The 15,956-nt window shown below is 36.5% G+C and overlaps 1 protein-coding gene across 1 annotated transcript in view; it reads left to right on the top strand.

Moving 5' to 3' along the window:
• Window positions 1-15,956, top strand: part of MALRD1 (MAM and LDL receptor class A domain containing 1) — a 514,668-nt gene that overhangs the window by 45,539 nt on the left and 453,173 nt on the right. Inside the window, exons 9-10 of the mRNA XM_012803304.1 lie at window positions 7,086-7,178; window positions 9,675-9,882. Of these exons, the coding sequence (XP_012658758.1) occupies window positions 7,086-7,178; window positions 9,675-9,882 (301 nt within the window). The remainder of the gene's footprint in view (window positions 1-7,085; window positions 7,179-9,674; window positions 9,883-15,956) is intronic.

Genomic DNA, 15,956 nt, shown 5'->3' with positions numbered 1-15,956 from the left:
ATATATATTTTAAAGGCACAGTTTTACTCTGTTGCCCAGGCTAGAGTGCTGTGACATCAGCCTAGCTCAGAGAAACCTCAAACTCCTGACTCAAGTGATCCTCTTGCCTCAGCCTCCACAGTAGTTGTGACTCCTGGCACTCATCAAAACACTTGGCTAATTTTTCTATTTTTACTAGAGATGGGGCTTCACTCTGGTCTTGAACTCCTGAGCTCAAGGGATCCTCCCATCTCAGCCTCCCAGAGTGTTAGGATTACAGGCGTGAGCCACTACACCTGGTCTTTTTCTGCTCAATTTTTAATGACTGCACTCATGAGACTACACAGGTCTCATGCAAAAGGTGTGCCTGGTCTTTTTCTGCTCAATTTTTAATTATTGCACCTATGAGGCTACATAAATTAAGATTATAAGTGTTCAGTAGCATCAATTAATATTTACTGCTTCAATCTCAAGGATTATCAGTAAGGATGGGGGTGAACAACCAGATGGAAGAGAGGCATGGGGCGCAGTGCCTGGAGCACGCTGCGGTGCGTGGGAAGGAGCTTCCACAGCCTCTCTGGCTGCATCCCCCTCCAGGAACCCCCAGAAGCTCTCTGAACCCTGTAGTTGAGGAACTTTCGTGGAGGATTCATCACTTAGGTGTGATTGATTGCGAGTTCAGTCTCTAACCTCTCTCTTCTTTCCAGAGATGTCTGTATGGGAAGGGGTGGCATTGAAAGTTCCAAGCTTCTAATCACGACTTGGTCTTTCTGGTGATCATCCCCCACTCAGGAGGCCACAAAGAGTCATCTCATTAGAAGGAAAGATACTCCTATGAGCTGGGAAATTGCTAGGAATTAGGATCTCTAGGAATTAAGAACTACTAGGAATTAGGAATTGCTAGGAATTAGGATCTGCTAGGAATTAGGAACCAATGTCAAAGACCAAATATTAGGATAAAAGATTCTCTTAGCATCCCTATTGCTTAGGAAAGTAGAAGCATTTTGGGATCTTTATTCCAGAATGTGAAGACAAGGTACACACTCCCACACAGACACATTCATGTATTTTTAATAAATCACAGTATTATGGACGGCCAAATACATACATAATTTTCCTAGCATTCTGGAACTATGCTGTATTTTTGCAGTAGTATGTGATACCCCACTGCCCTACAATCTATTTTATATATTTCATTAATTTTTTTTTTTTTTTGAGACAGAGTCTCACTAGGTTGCCGTGGGTAGAGGGCTGTGGCATCACTCTCAACACAACATCACAGCAACCTCAAACTCCTGGGCTTAAGTGATTCTCTTGCCTCAGCCTCCCACGTAGCTAGCAGTACAGGTGCCCCTCAAAATGCATTTGGCAGGCCTGGGCTGGGTTTGAACCCGCCAGCTCCCATGTATGTGGTTAGTGCCTTAGCCGCTGAGCTACAGGTACCGAGCCTATTTCATTAAATTTAGGGGGGAGAGGGGAGAAAGTATCTCCCTTTCTCCCTCCCAGGCTGGATATGCCATACCATTATGCCTCAACCATATTTTGGTGACTGTTACTTGTGTTACATAAGCCCAGCCCCAGGAGCCTCCGTGTACTCTGCACATTCTGTAATTTTCAATTCCTTCTTTAACAAAGGCAGGGTTATAAAACTACTCACTCTGGAGGCTGAGGCAGGTAGATTACTTAAGCTCAGGAGTTTGAGACCAGCTTGAGCTAGAGCGAGACTCTGTCTCTAAAAATAGCCGGGCATTGTGGTGGGTTCCTGTAGTCCCAGCTACTCAGGAGGCTAAGGCAAAAGAATGGCTTGAGCCCAATAGTTTGAGGTTGCTGTGAGCTATGATGCCACGGCATTCTACTGAGGGTGACAAAGTGAGACTCTGTCTCAAAACAAAACAAAACAAACAACCAAAAAAAAAACATATAGAATGATTTTATTGAGTTTGAATTATAGTTAGAGATATCTTTAATATATAAATGGTTCTATTCTAGTGCTTTTCACATGGCAGGTAATTATTGTTTATTAAGCACTGAATGAATGATTCTAAATTTAAGTAGACATTTGTATCATAGATGTTCTAAACTTGAGGGTTATTTTAATCTGCTTTGAAAATCAATGGTGGATTTTAAAAGTGTGAATATATATGTAATGGAGTTACTAAATATTGAAAATGAGTAATTTCATTCCTTTGGTGACTTTAGAACTGTACAAGAGTGGAGTGGAAACAAATTGGTTCCAGATACGTCATCGTGATGGTGTCTCCTAATTATAAAAAAAAAAAAAGGAAAAGCTAATCATGGCAAACTACTGTAATGTACGAACCAGAACCAATTGGCTGTCCATTTAGAGAGTGTTGACTGATGTTTGATTCATCAGTTTAGACAGTCTTCTGCAATACATCCTATCTTCTCTGAGATTCTCTTTGCTATCCTGTCCACACATGTCAGTCACTGATGCAAAATTGCATCGAAGTACATTTAAGTCACAAGCTGATGATTTGTCATAAACTTAAAAAGGACTCCAAACCTGTCGTTTAAAAAATAGCTCTTGACGAAAATGGTCATTTACATTTTCCACGAATAGAATGTTTTTCTCTGTTGTAAATATTTATAACTTTGTATACATTTGAGGCAATAAACCAAGAAATATCTTGAGAGAATCCTAAGATTTTTTTTTATTATTATTCAGAAGACATTAGAATTTGAGAAGTAGAAAAAACTGGCTAAGTGTGGGTATAATGGCTCATGCCTGCAAACCTAGGACTTTGGGAGGTGTAGGCAGGAGAATGCCATGAGGCTAGGAATTTGTGACCAGCCTAGGCAACACAGCAAGACTCCATGTCTACAAAAGATTAAAAAATTAGCTGGGCCTGGTCATGCAAGCTTGTAGTCCCAGGTATTTGGGAGGCTGAGGCAGGAAGGATCACTTGAATCTAGAAGTTGGAGGCTGTAGTGAGCTATGATTGTGCCGCTGCACTCCAGCCTGGGCAAGAAGGTGAGACCTTCCCCCCATCTCTAGGAAAAAAAATACAGGTGAAGGCAAGTTATTAAATAAAAAGATAACTCTCTAGAGTTCGCTTACTTGTGGTGTGGCAGTTCTACTTTTTACCATCTAACTATTCAGGGATTAGATTTCATTCATCATGTCTGTAATAATACCCATACAACAGCCTGTCTTTTTATTTGGATGAGAGTGTCCACTCCATGGATAATGGGGTGTTCAGTTTATGTATTTAATGTATTTATACATTTTTTAAATTCCTTTTGTGAATTTTCTAAATTCCTACCACTGACAAATAAGATGACCATGTAGTGGGGGCAGGGAAGAAAATACCTGATGGAATATTTTTTTTCTTGTATTATATAGTTTTCTTTTTTTACTTTTGATTTTTTTAATTAAATCATAGTTGTGTACATTAATACTATCATGGGTACAGTGTGTTGTTACCATATACAATTTGAAATACTTTCATCCAATTGGCCAACATAGCCTTCGTGTCATTCTCATAGTTGTTGTGTTAAGACATTTATATTCCACATTTAGAAAGATTCACATGTACCCTTATAGGATAAATCATAGGTGTGATCCCAGCAACCACCCTCCCTCCACCCATTCTCCCCCCTCCCCTCTCCTCCCTCTCCCCCTTCCCCATATTCTTAGGCTAAAATCGGGTTATAGCTTTCCTATGATAGCTAAAAATTAGTTTCATAATAGGATCGAGTACTATGCAGCCATAAAGAAAGATGGAGACTTTACCTCCTTTATGTTTACATGGATGGAGTTGGAAAATATTCTTCTTAGCGAAGTATCTCAAGAATGGGAGAAAAAGTATTATATAGTTTTCAAAGCTATAATTTGCTTTCCTTGAAGGAAGGATATTACCAGATTGCAGTGTCCTATCCCCAGATGCCATAAAAAGTAGTTACTGAAAGCCTAACATCCTTGACTTTTAGTACCTTTGATTTCTTCACTGGAAGTGGAAAGGATAAGTGGACATCTCTAAGAAATATGGTGATAAATATATTTCTTGAGGGTGGCACCTGTGGCTCAAGGAGTAGGGTGCTGGCCCCACATACTGGAGGTGGTGGGTTCAAACCTGGCCCTGGCCAAAAATTGCAAAAATATATATATATTTCTTGAAAAATAAATCCATGCTATTGATCACAGTTTGGGGAGTGAAAGCATTTAAAAAATTTATGTATTTTTTAAGGTAAACGTAAAACAAATTTTATGGAGGGTGAAAAAGATAAGTTTACGAGTAAGAAACTTTACAAAGCAGGATATGTTCACCATAGACAGTGAATGGGCCTCCACTGCCAGGACAAGTGGGCAAAGAGGCCTAAAAAAATGTATTGACCTATTTTAAGGTGATAGAAAATTAAGACATCACTTGAAAACCTTTACAGGGCTAGGGATTCCTTTTTTACATTGACATCTGTTAAAAGGAACTAGGTAAGAGGCTGAGAGTAAGAACAGAAATAAAATGTAATTTCATTTAGTTGGAGTAAATTATTCCTTTTAAATTATTGCTTGGGCCATCAGACAGGAAAATTTGGAAGAAAAATGTGGATCTCTTTTACAGTATACCATTAACTTAGTGTGTGAAAAGCCATTTAATTTTGGAAAGAACTCTGCTCACTTTTCAAAAAAGCATAAAGGCATTCATCTTCAGGTAGAATGGAGGAAAATCACTTAGTCATTGTGAAAAATGATCACAATAGCTCTAAATTATTCTCATAAAATGAAAGTGGGGGGAATTGATAAACGCAATTTGCCAAGCGAGGCTACTAAAAGCATCTGTGGAGGGTGTAAGTGTCTCTACGCTAAATAACTGAAGTTGTTTAGGAAAGAATTGGACGAAAAATTAGTGGCATGTCTTCACTGTTTGTAACTCCCATCCCTCCCCCTGTGACAATGGAAGCTACCGGATGGAAATACGTTTGCCCCCTGGGCTTCATTGCCCTGTGGAAGTCTTCACTGTTGATATGAAGAAGTAGCACAGTAAATTTTAATGCTCTTAGACTATCTTCTGAAATATTTAGGACTTGTAAATTTCAAGTAGGCATCACAAGATAGAGGACTAAGTTGAAAATAGATTTTTTTTTTAGAACATCTTGGACGTGAATGAAATAAATGAAGCTGAGTGAGAAGATACATGTTTAGAAGAGTCTGAAAAATTATGAGTGTCACATGTCACTTGGGATTGTCACTAGATGTCACTTTTCTTTCTTTTTTTTTGAGACGGAGCCTCAAGCTATCCCCCTGAGTAGAGTGCCATGGCGTCACACTCACAGCAACCTCCAACTCCTGGGCTCAAGTGAGTCTCCTGCCTCAGCCTCCCAAGTAGCTGGGACTACAGGCGCCCGCCACAGCACCTGGCCATTTTTTGGTTGTAGCCATCATTGTTGTTTGGCGGGCCCGGGCTGGGGATTCGAACCCGCCACCTTAGGTGTATGTGGCTGGCACCTTAGCCACTTGAGCCACAGGCGCCGAGCCTAGATGTCACTTTTCAGGGCTGTTTTTTATCTCATATTAGAAGGTGGGCATGGAGTCAGTCTCAGAATTTAATATAAGACGTCATTATGTCACTCTCTGAATTTTCACTATATTGATACAAAAATCAATATATCTTATAGGTAAGTATTTTGAAAAGTTTGGTCTATGTTTTATAAGGAAATGTCAAATTCACTTGAATGTCTAATAAAATCTAAGAAAAATGCTGGATTATTTCAGAGCATCAGATCGTGGTCATAATCATGAAGACCAATAAATTATACCATAGACACAGTTTTTTTTTTTTTTTGCCAGGGCTGGGTTTGAACCTGCCACCTCCGGCATATGAGCCAGTGCCTTACTCCTTTGAGCCACAGGCGCCACCCATAGGCACAGTTTTTGAGTAAACTATAAACCAGGGTTCCTCAAACTTTTTAAACAGGGGGCCAGTTCACTGTCCCTCAGACCATTGGAGGGCCAGACTGGGAGCCCTGGGACAAGTCGTCTGCTAAGCAGGACAGGCAGCAGTGGTAAAAACACCCAGCGGGCTGGATAAATGTCCTAGGTGGGGTCCAGTTTGAGGACACCTGCTATAGAGTTTTAATGATCATCTTACCTCATAATATATAGTGACAATTTAACAGACATTTTGCAACCTGAAAACTTGAATGCTATATCACTATAAAGGTATATACCATTCATCTATAAATGTATAGCATTCATTTTGAAGATGCAAAAAGGCCTTTGAAAGAATGACTGGAAAAGTAAAACTGTAAGAACATAATCTCCAGAAAATAACTGTATTATATGAAATTTGGAATGAATTATCTCATAGAAAAATATTTAATATAAATTGATATTATGTGGAACATTAATCTGACAATAATTTTTAATTTCACATTAAATGTTTCCTTACTATTTCTTTGTTTTCTAATATCATGACAGTATCACAAAATGTAATAATGTTAGTGGGATCAACATTTAAGTTACTGGTTTTATCAATTGTTATTACGAATTTTAGGTTTTTTTGTTTTTTGGGGTTTTTTTGAGACAGAGTCTCACTTTGTTGCCCTCGGTAGTGTGCCATGGCCTCACAACCCACAGCAACCTCAAACTCTTGGGCTTAAGCAATCCTCTTGTCTCAGCCTCCCAAATAGCTAGAACTACAGGTGCCTGCCGCAACACCCGGCTATTTTTTTGAGATGGGGGTCCTGATCTTGCTCAGGCTGATCTTGAACTCCCGTGTTCAAGCAATCCGCCTGCCTCCGCTTCCCAGAGTATTAGGATTACAGGCATGAGCCATGCATCTGGCCTAGAATTTTAGTTTTGAAATACAGTACTTTATCTCTCTTAAGAGTCCATTTACATTTTTGTTTGGTTCTAATCCTTTTTATCCATGAAACAAAAGCAGCTTTACCATAGACATGCTTTATTTCCTTGTTTTTTTTTAAACCTTTTATTCAGCTTTTCATTTTTATTAACAGTATTTAAATTTCCTAGTACTTGATATCATACAGGTAGGATAATCCCTACGATAACGTAATGAAGGGAATATGTATGCCAATGGGAGAGTGGAAACTGGAAAATGATTAGTGTCTTTCTATTCAAATCAAAGGAAGAAGAAACGTCTTGGACATTCAACACATCAACTGCCAGCAAGTGGGTGAAAGCAGATATGTTAATACCAGAAGGTCTAAAGACATTTAAGGTATCCAAAGAAAAACAAAAATAGTTTTCTTTAGATCGTAAATTTAACTTTTACGTTTATAGTAGTGAAGAATTTATTGTCACTGCTAAATTTAAATCAGCATTTCAATTAGAGATGGAGACTTACATATTTGGGGTGAGCAGTTACCTTCTAACTTCTTTGTATTGTCCCCAGCCCTTCTCAGGCCAAATTTCCTTTGCATGGAGAGACCAGAATGGGTCTACCTGTGTTTGAAGTTTCCTCATTCTCCTGCTTCTTTCCTATCACCAGCAGCACCGCACATTGTACCCAGGGAAGGGAACTGCATTATGAGCCAGATAAATAGTAAACTGATACTGAATTTCACTGAGATATATTTTGAGTATAATAATTCATGTCTTTGTAACACCTGGATAACTGTGCACCAAGATTCATCTGACACATATATAAGCTCAGTGGCGATCCTGTCTCTTAAAAACGTTAACTTGAGATGTTTGTGTTGTATATTGAGTCCATAGGAGTATTTATGCTGGGGGATGCGTATAAAATGATAAGATCCACGTGTGGATTATGAAACCAATTTCATTCCTTTATGGAAATACCACATTCAAACATTGTTCTGGGTGTAGAAAGGAAGAACACAAAAGACAGTTGGAGTATAAACTACAGGACCATGCAGACTTTCAGAATTACATGCCCTGTGAAGTTAGAATTTCTGAACCATTGTGTCTTGCAGCAATCTTAACAAAATTGAGGTTTGTAGCTCAGCGTATTGAGTTAGCATTTTGGTACTATCTTAAGTTTTATAAGTTGATAATTTATCTTACATTTTCTCAAAGAGGCACTCATGATTTACTTTCTTTTTTTATAAATAGAAGACTAAGTTTTTTTTTTTTTTTTAACTCAAAGATAAAGTAAAATGTAAAGAAAATAAATTGGGTGGCAAGGTGTGGTGGTTCACACCTGTAATCCTAGCACTTTGGGAGGCCAAGGTAGAAAGATCCCTTGAGCTCAGGAATTTGAGACCTGACTAAGCAGTAATAAAATCCTGTGTCTACTAAAAGTAGAAAAATTAGCCAGGTGCAGTGGCACAAACCTATAGTCCCAGCTACTCAGGTGGCTGAGGCAGAAAGATTGCTTGAACCCAGGAGTTTGAAGTTGCTGTGAGTTCTGATGTTGCCACTGCCTTATAGCCCAGATGACATAGCAAGACTATTTAAAAAAAAAAAAAAATCAATTGTTCTGGGTTTCCAAGTACATATGAAATGTAATTAGCTTTTCCAGAAAGATAGGGTTTTTAAATTAAAGTTTAAACCAATCAATTTTTAAAACCCAAACTGCTATCACTTTTATATATCTGATCTCTTACTAATGTGAAAAATACATGGGTATAGGTCTAGTCATTTTCGTATAGGTCTAGTCATTTTCATATACATGATATTCATTGCAAAGAAAGTGTATAACAGCATACAAAGTTTTCTTATTATACAGGATTTAAATTTAATTTTATTTTCTAAATTTTAAATCGTTGATGTATTTGCGAAGTGAAATTTGACCTATAGTTCTTAACAAAAAAATATATATCCTTCATGCCTGTCAAAAGAAGAAAATCTCTTCAGAAACATTAGGACAGGCAAAATCTAAAGGAGTCAGTCTTTAATCCTGGTAGCTTAGTTTTCTAAAGTAATGGAAATTTTCTATATCCACTGTTCACTATGGTAGCAACTAGCCGTGTGGGTCTATGGAACAATTTGGCTACTATGACTAAGGAACTAAATTTTAATTTTCTTTTAATTAATACTTTGATATTTTCTTACACTTGATCAGCACTGTATGGTCGTTTCACTTGCTGATACAGTGTACCTCCAGAAAAGCTAGCAATTTAATTGAAGAAAACAGTATTTCTTTTCTTTAATTGGTACTTTTTTGTTATTAAGGAAATTAGTCTTTTATGCAAGTTTAATAGATTTTTCTATTTATTTCTTTAACATTTCTATTTTTTTTTAAAATCACAGCTGTGTACAGTAATGCAGTCATGGGGTACAGTGCACTGGTTTCATATACAATTTGAAATATTTTCACCAAACTGGTTAATAGTATATACCTTCCTACTTGCCTGACATTTATTTCCATGTATCTAAATATTAATTTCAGTAGTTCAAAAAACAAATCAGATATAGTTACATACAGGTTTTGTTGTGTAAGTCAAGATAATACTTAGCCCTTGAAAATGAAAGCTGTAAAGATGATGACCAAGGAACATGTCTGCAGTCAGGGATATTCTAAATGGTTATGTGGGACACTATTTTGTCAGATCTTAAGCAGTTTCTTGGAGGTCATAGTGGAGCAAATGTGTCCATCTGTCTTACCAGGTTGGGCCAGGATTATCAAAGAGGAACACTATTATGTTGTTTAAAAAGATTTTTTCTCAGTAACTCTATAATCTCTATTATCTTTTGCTATTTTTGTGTTTTAAAAGAGATTTAAGCTTATAAATTGATCATTTCTTTTCCAAAGATTATCTTTGAAGGGACTATTTTGAGCCAGAGAAGTTTTATTGGGCTTGATCAGCTCTGGGTCTACGCCTGTGGCCAGGGCCCACCCAGAAGGCTTTGCTCTGCAGATGAGTTCGCTTGTGCCAGTGGTCAGTGCATCGCCCAAGAATCAGTCTGTGACTCTCGACAGGACTGCTCTGATGGGAGTGATGAAGACCTAGCAACTTGCTGTAAGTGAATTCATGGTTTGTTTACATGCTCCAATTCATGGCTGTTCATAGGATTTAAAGTAGGCTTTGTCAGGCCTACTGACATTACGATGAGTCATTATGGTGACTCACGCCTGTAGTCCTAGTACTCTGGGAAGCCAAGGCAGGTGGACTGCTTGAGCTTAGGAGTTTGAGACCAGCTTGAGCAAGAGCGTGATCCTGTCTCTACTAAAAATAGAAAAATTAGTCGGGCATTGTAGTGGGTGCCTGTACTTGGGAAGCTGAGGCAAGGGGATCCCTAGGAGGTTGAGCTTGTGTCTTTAATAATAATAATGATAATAAATAATAAACCGTAGGTGTGGTCCCACACCAAGATAGGTGTGGTTCCACCTATCTTACACGGGTACATGTGAAACTTACTAAACATAGAATATAAATGTCTTAACACAATAACTAAGAAAATGCCATGTACAGATTGTATGTGAAAACACCATACTGTACCCCAGAAGTTCATTAATGTACCCAGTTACCATTCAATAAAAAAATAAAGAAAAGAAAATGCCATGAAGGTTATGTTAACCAGTTTGATGAAAATATTTCAAATTATGTATAAAACCAGCACATTGTACCCCATGACTGCATTAATGTACACAGTTATGATTTAATAAAAAAAATAATAAAAATAACATAACATAAAAATAAAAAGGAAATTAACTTTTGTCTATCTGGATAAGGTAATTTGTCTGAAGTAGATAGATGCTCATTTTTGCTCTGGAATGATTAGCATTATTTCTTCAGACGTCTCTATGTTAATGTAACGTTTTGGTGGAAGAGTGGAATGTCTTTGTGCCTTTCCTGTGGAAGCACATAGTAGGAGCTGCTAACGTGGATTAGCAGGTTAATTAACCTGCTTTTTTCCTTTCTAACCACCTATCTTTTAGGAAGGAAGAAAAAGAAATCCCAACTCCTTTCTTTCAGGCCTTTCTGGAGAGTCTTTGATAGGAGTGATGATAACAGATCCCATCACTATTCAAACCTTATCATATTTCCAGTGGAATATGATTTAATGTACAATCCCTGGGATGGTTCTCCTGTGAGTTGACTTGTAACTAAGACCCTTGCATCTCTTTAGAAACCCTGAATTCCAACTAAATGGATGCAATTTTTATATCAGAAACAATGGGCTTTTAAAAAAAGTATTCAAATGTTGACATTATTTTACTATAGTGTTTTATTTTAGTGAGATATTTTGTTGAGCTGAGAGAAATATCATAGTAACATACATACTACCTTGTTAATGAAAATCTCCGTATGATGAGCTGCTTTTGATGGGTTCTCAGCGACCCACAGGAACTGTATTAAAGGGTTGCAGCACTAGGAGGGTTGAGGATGGCTGATTTAAGAGCCAATGGGGAGGAATATGAGGGAGAAATTCCCTGCTGGCCTGTTGGCAAACAGCAGTCTGGTTAAATTCTCAAACACCTAGCTTTAAACCAAACTATAAACTGATACGATCTCAATGGATTTGGGGGGCAGCTTTCTTTTATTCAAAAAGAACAAAGAGAGGACAATGTATTTTCTCTAATATGCCAGATTCCTTTCTGTGCTTTATTTAATTTTTAACTGAGAATCAGGTACTTTTCTCTTAGGGAAATTCATCTTTCTAAACAGTTTCTATTATTCTTAATTTCAATAACTGAAAATGTAATTTCTTTCTTTCCCATTGAACTTAGGAAACTGAGCTTTTTTCCCCTCCTCTTTTTCCTCCTTGTAATAAGTCATTCTTTCTGCTTCCCTTCTTTTAATTTGTTTTTCTTCTTTCTTTTTTTATTAAATAATAGCTGTGCACATTAATGCAATCATGGGTGCAGTGTGGTGTTTTCATATACAATTTGAAATATTTTCATCAAACTGGTTAACATAGCCTTTATGTCATTTTCTTAGTTCTTGTGTTAAGATGTTTATATTCTACTTTTAGAAAGATTCACTTGTACCCTTGTAAGATAAACCACAGCCGTGATTCCACCTATCACCTTCCCTCCACCCATCCCCCTTCTTCTCCCCCTCCCCATATTCTTAGGCTATAATTAGGTAATAGGGCTGTATACATCCTCTTAAATCTCACCCAGAGCATTGGGAATTATTGTAGCATTTGATTTTTGACATATTTTTTTATTTCTCTTACTTTGCTGAAGTTTTATTCATTATTTAGCTGGTATTTTTCTGATTCCATGGATCTCGATACCATTCCTCTATTTTCTTTGGGTAAATACAGCAATAGGTAACTTTTTAATCTTTTTGATCAACAGAAATAGTATTCCTTGTTAGTTTTTGAAGATTTCCAAATAATCTAACTTCATCTGTTTAAAGAAAGCCTGTCATGTTTTCTTGATAGAGATTAACTTAATATAAGTGATATGACGTAAAAGTACAGTCATATTATATATAATATATCCATATACTTATGCATATATTTTGATGCCAATATAAGTATATTATGTAAACACTTTTTCTCTGAAGAAATAATTTATATAGATGTGCATTATTAGAATGGGTATAATTTATGCTCTTTTTGCTCGAACGTATTGTACATACAGACAAACGAGTACATATATTCTTCTAAAATAAAAGAGGCTTTCTCGGAAATTCACAACCACGTCAAAACATTTTGCACACATTTTCAAATTTCTTTTTTTTTACCAATTTAAGTTTGTAATACAAAGTTTTTTCATAAATAAATATTCTAAGTTGATGAGCCCCTCAAAATGCCTTTCTATCTTCTTTTCTGCACACTTTAGAATGAGTCTCTAGGACAGGCAGTTAGAATAGCATGAGGAATACTTGGCATGTTCTGGAGAATGAGTCAGCATGAACTCGTGAGGCTTATCAGGTGGTAGTGTCAGGACTCACTCAGGCGTACTTGCATGGACAAGTTGCCCTTAGCTTTGGGCATTATTTTAATATATGCAGTTACTGAGCCTACAAGCCCAGAGGTTGTTCAAATGCAGTTAATTATCAAGAACCAGTGGGTTTTGCTAGTGGTTTGCAGCTATAGCAAACTGCAGATTGGTGCCTCAGCATCACCTGGGAACTTGCCCCAAATGCAGAACCTCAGGCCTTCACCAGCCCTGCAGACCCAAAGGCTGCATTGTGATAATATCCCAAGTGACTTGTCTGCATAGTAAATGTTGAGAACCATTGTGCCAACGAGGCTTCAGAAATGAAGACAGCAGAGGGAAGAAACAGATGGTATATAAAAATGTTGACAAAAGCTGAAGGCAAACTAGTCATCAGCCTCTCAGTATAGAAGTAAAAATGCTCATTACTGCCCTAGTACCTAAGAGCACCACTGTTCTATACCACCAAACAACAGATTTTTTGACATTTACGAACATGACCCTGTGTAAAAATAAGGACAGTTAAGAGGGAAATATATCTGCGCTTTTCTGTTCATTGCCATTTTATTCACAATAGCCAAAATACTGAAACAATCTAAGCCTCTTGGCAATGGATTAGGGATATAAACCCAAGAAGTGGTGTGTATAAATGTACACACAAACACAGTGTGCAATGTTATTCAGTAAAAAAGAGGCGAGTCCTGCCATGGACGAGGATGAGCCTGAAAGGCATTGTGCTAAGTGAAATAAGCCAGGCAGAGGAAGATAAATACTGCACGAACAATCTTATAAGTGCAGCCTAAAATAGTTGACCTCATGGAAACGGAGCAGATGAAAGGTGGTTGCCAGAAGGTTTGTTAAGTGGGAAATGGGAAGATTTGGGTCCAAGGGGAGAAACTTTAAGTTATAAGATGAATAAGTAGTGCTGGGGATTCAGAGTGTAGTATGGTGACTATAACACTTTATACCTGAAGTTAGCTGAGAAAGTGGATCTTGACTGTTCTCACCACACGCACATGCACACACATACCCATGGTCACTGTGTTAATCAGCTTTACTGTGGTTAGTATTTCACCATGTACATTGCACACCTTACAAAGATACCCTTTGGTCAATTATATGTTAATAAAATTGGAAAAAGTACTAAAATATATGTCACATATTTTAAAATATTTTTTACCAAATAACTCAATTGTAATATGTGCCAGACATATCAAAAGGTATACATTGGGTAGCTGAACGATTTGTGCAGAAAATGTATCTAATTTTCACACACGTGCTGTGATAAGAGTGAGCCTTGGATACATGATGCTGATTTAAATTAGCCAGGCACAGAAGGACAGGTATGTGATGTACCTAGAGTAGTCACGTTCATGGAGACAGAAAGTACATGGGTGGCACCTGTGGCTCAACAGAGTAGGGCTCTGGCCTCATATGCCGGAGGTGGCGGGTTCAAACCCAGCCCCGGCCAAAAACGGCAAAAAAAGAAAAAAAAAAAAAAGAAAGTACAATGGTGGTGATGGTGACTAGGGCTGAGGGTAAGATGAAGTAGAAGTTAGCATTTAATGGGTATAGAACTTCAGTTTGGGAAGATGAAAAAATTCTGAGGATGGCTGGTGATGATAGTTGCATGACAATGGGAATTTACTTAATGCCACTGAACCTTACAGTTAAAAACTGTTAAAATGTTACATTTTACGTCATGTATGTTTTACCACAAAATATGTCCATATCTACATACAAAATGTTTATTAATTACATATAGGAAAAAGTATATGCGTATTAATTTTAACTGTTGTGTTCCAACAAAGATGGAAGAATGGACATGTCTGTGTTTGAATCAAAGTAGTTGGGGAATTTCGTGAATGAAAAAGGTTTTATAAATTGTAAGACTTTTCAGAACACTTAAAATGCTAATATGAATTGTGAATCTTCAAAGGGGAAATTGGTGTAACGGTCAAGTGAAAGAAGATAAAACCTCGAATCCTGTGCAGTGCATTCAGTTTTTACTATGATATGGTCTCTAGAGGTCTTTCATATTTTACAAAATTATTGAATGCTAAAAAAATTTCTGAGGGAAAGGGAAATACTAGTGTATAATTTTGGATAGCAGTGATACTAGTGGGTTCTCGATATGTATTAATAGAATGTTTAAAATCATATATAAAATCATCATATAAAAATCTAAGATGTGCTCATTATATAAAATATTCCCCATTCACTTCTCATACATGTATTTGTCTTTATATCCTAGAGAACTGATTTACTTTTGGAAGATTCACAAAATATTTTACTTTTCATGATCCAGAAGTTTTCTCAGCTGCCACAAATGAAATGATTTTTCTTCTGCTCTTCTGCTACGGTAGTTAAATTTGAAAGGGAAAGCTTTGTCATAATCTGAAAATATTGCTCTCACTGATGAACTCTGAGTGGAATTCATCTAAAATTGTGAACAGGATCATATTGTATACTTTGCTTAGAAATGGTAAAATGTATTCTGTAATCACAGAAGGTTAAAACAAAGGCAACTACGTAATCAAAATCACTGTTATTATCAATATACTGTATTTAGAACATTAAGAGATGATTTTTTAGATTTTACAAATACTTAGGATCTAACACATATGATAGTTGCTAGAATATGTTTGACATTCCTGGGTTTCTTCAGATATTTATAACTTCACATCAAACTTTTTGAATTATGTAAGGGAGATATTAATGGAAGAATCTCAGCTTAGGCAGCGTGAATTTGATTTATGTTTTATAGTTCAGTTAAGCTCTAGAATACTTAGCTTAAAAGAAAAATCCCTTGATGTGTATAGGAGCAAATGTCATTGGTAGAAACAGCTGAGCAATTCACCAAGATTTTTACTGAGCTGAATTATGCTATATTGCTTTCAAATATCTTTGAGGTGATGAATTTCAAAAATTAATTTTTATTTTTCAAGGACCAATGGTGTTTAGTATTCTGGAAGGCATGAGGATTGACATTTTAGATTTTAAATAAAATATATTTTAGATTTTAAAATGAAATAATTTTAAAATATTTTCTTAAAATAAAAAATAAAATATTTCAAATATATATTACTAAATATACATTTAGTAATATATTTATTTCAAATATATATTTGAAAGAAATATTTATTAAATGAAATATATTCTTAATATATATTATTAAATATAGAAAAATAAATGTTA

This window comes from Otolemur garnettii, unplaced genomic scaffold, assembly GCF_000181295.1.
Source record: "Otolemur garnettii isolate 467f Iridium unplaced genomic scaffold, OtoGar3 scaffold00019, whole genome shotgun sequence".
In the NCBI taxonomy this organism is placed as follows: domain Eukaryota; kingdom Metazoa; phylum Chordata; class Mammalia; order Primates; family Galagidae; genus Otolemur; species Otolemur garnettii.
The sequence above is the reverse complement of the archived record's forward strand: the minus strand, read 5'-3'. Positions and strand labels throughout refer to the sequence as shown.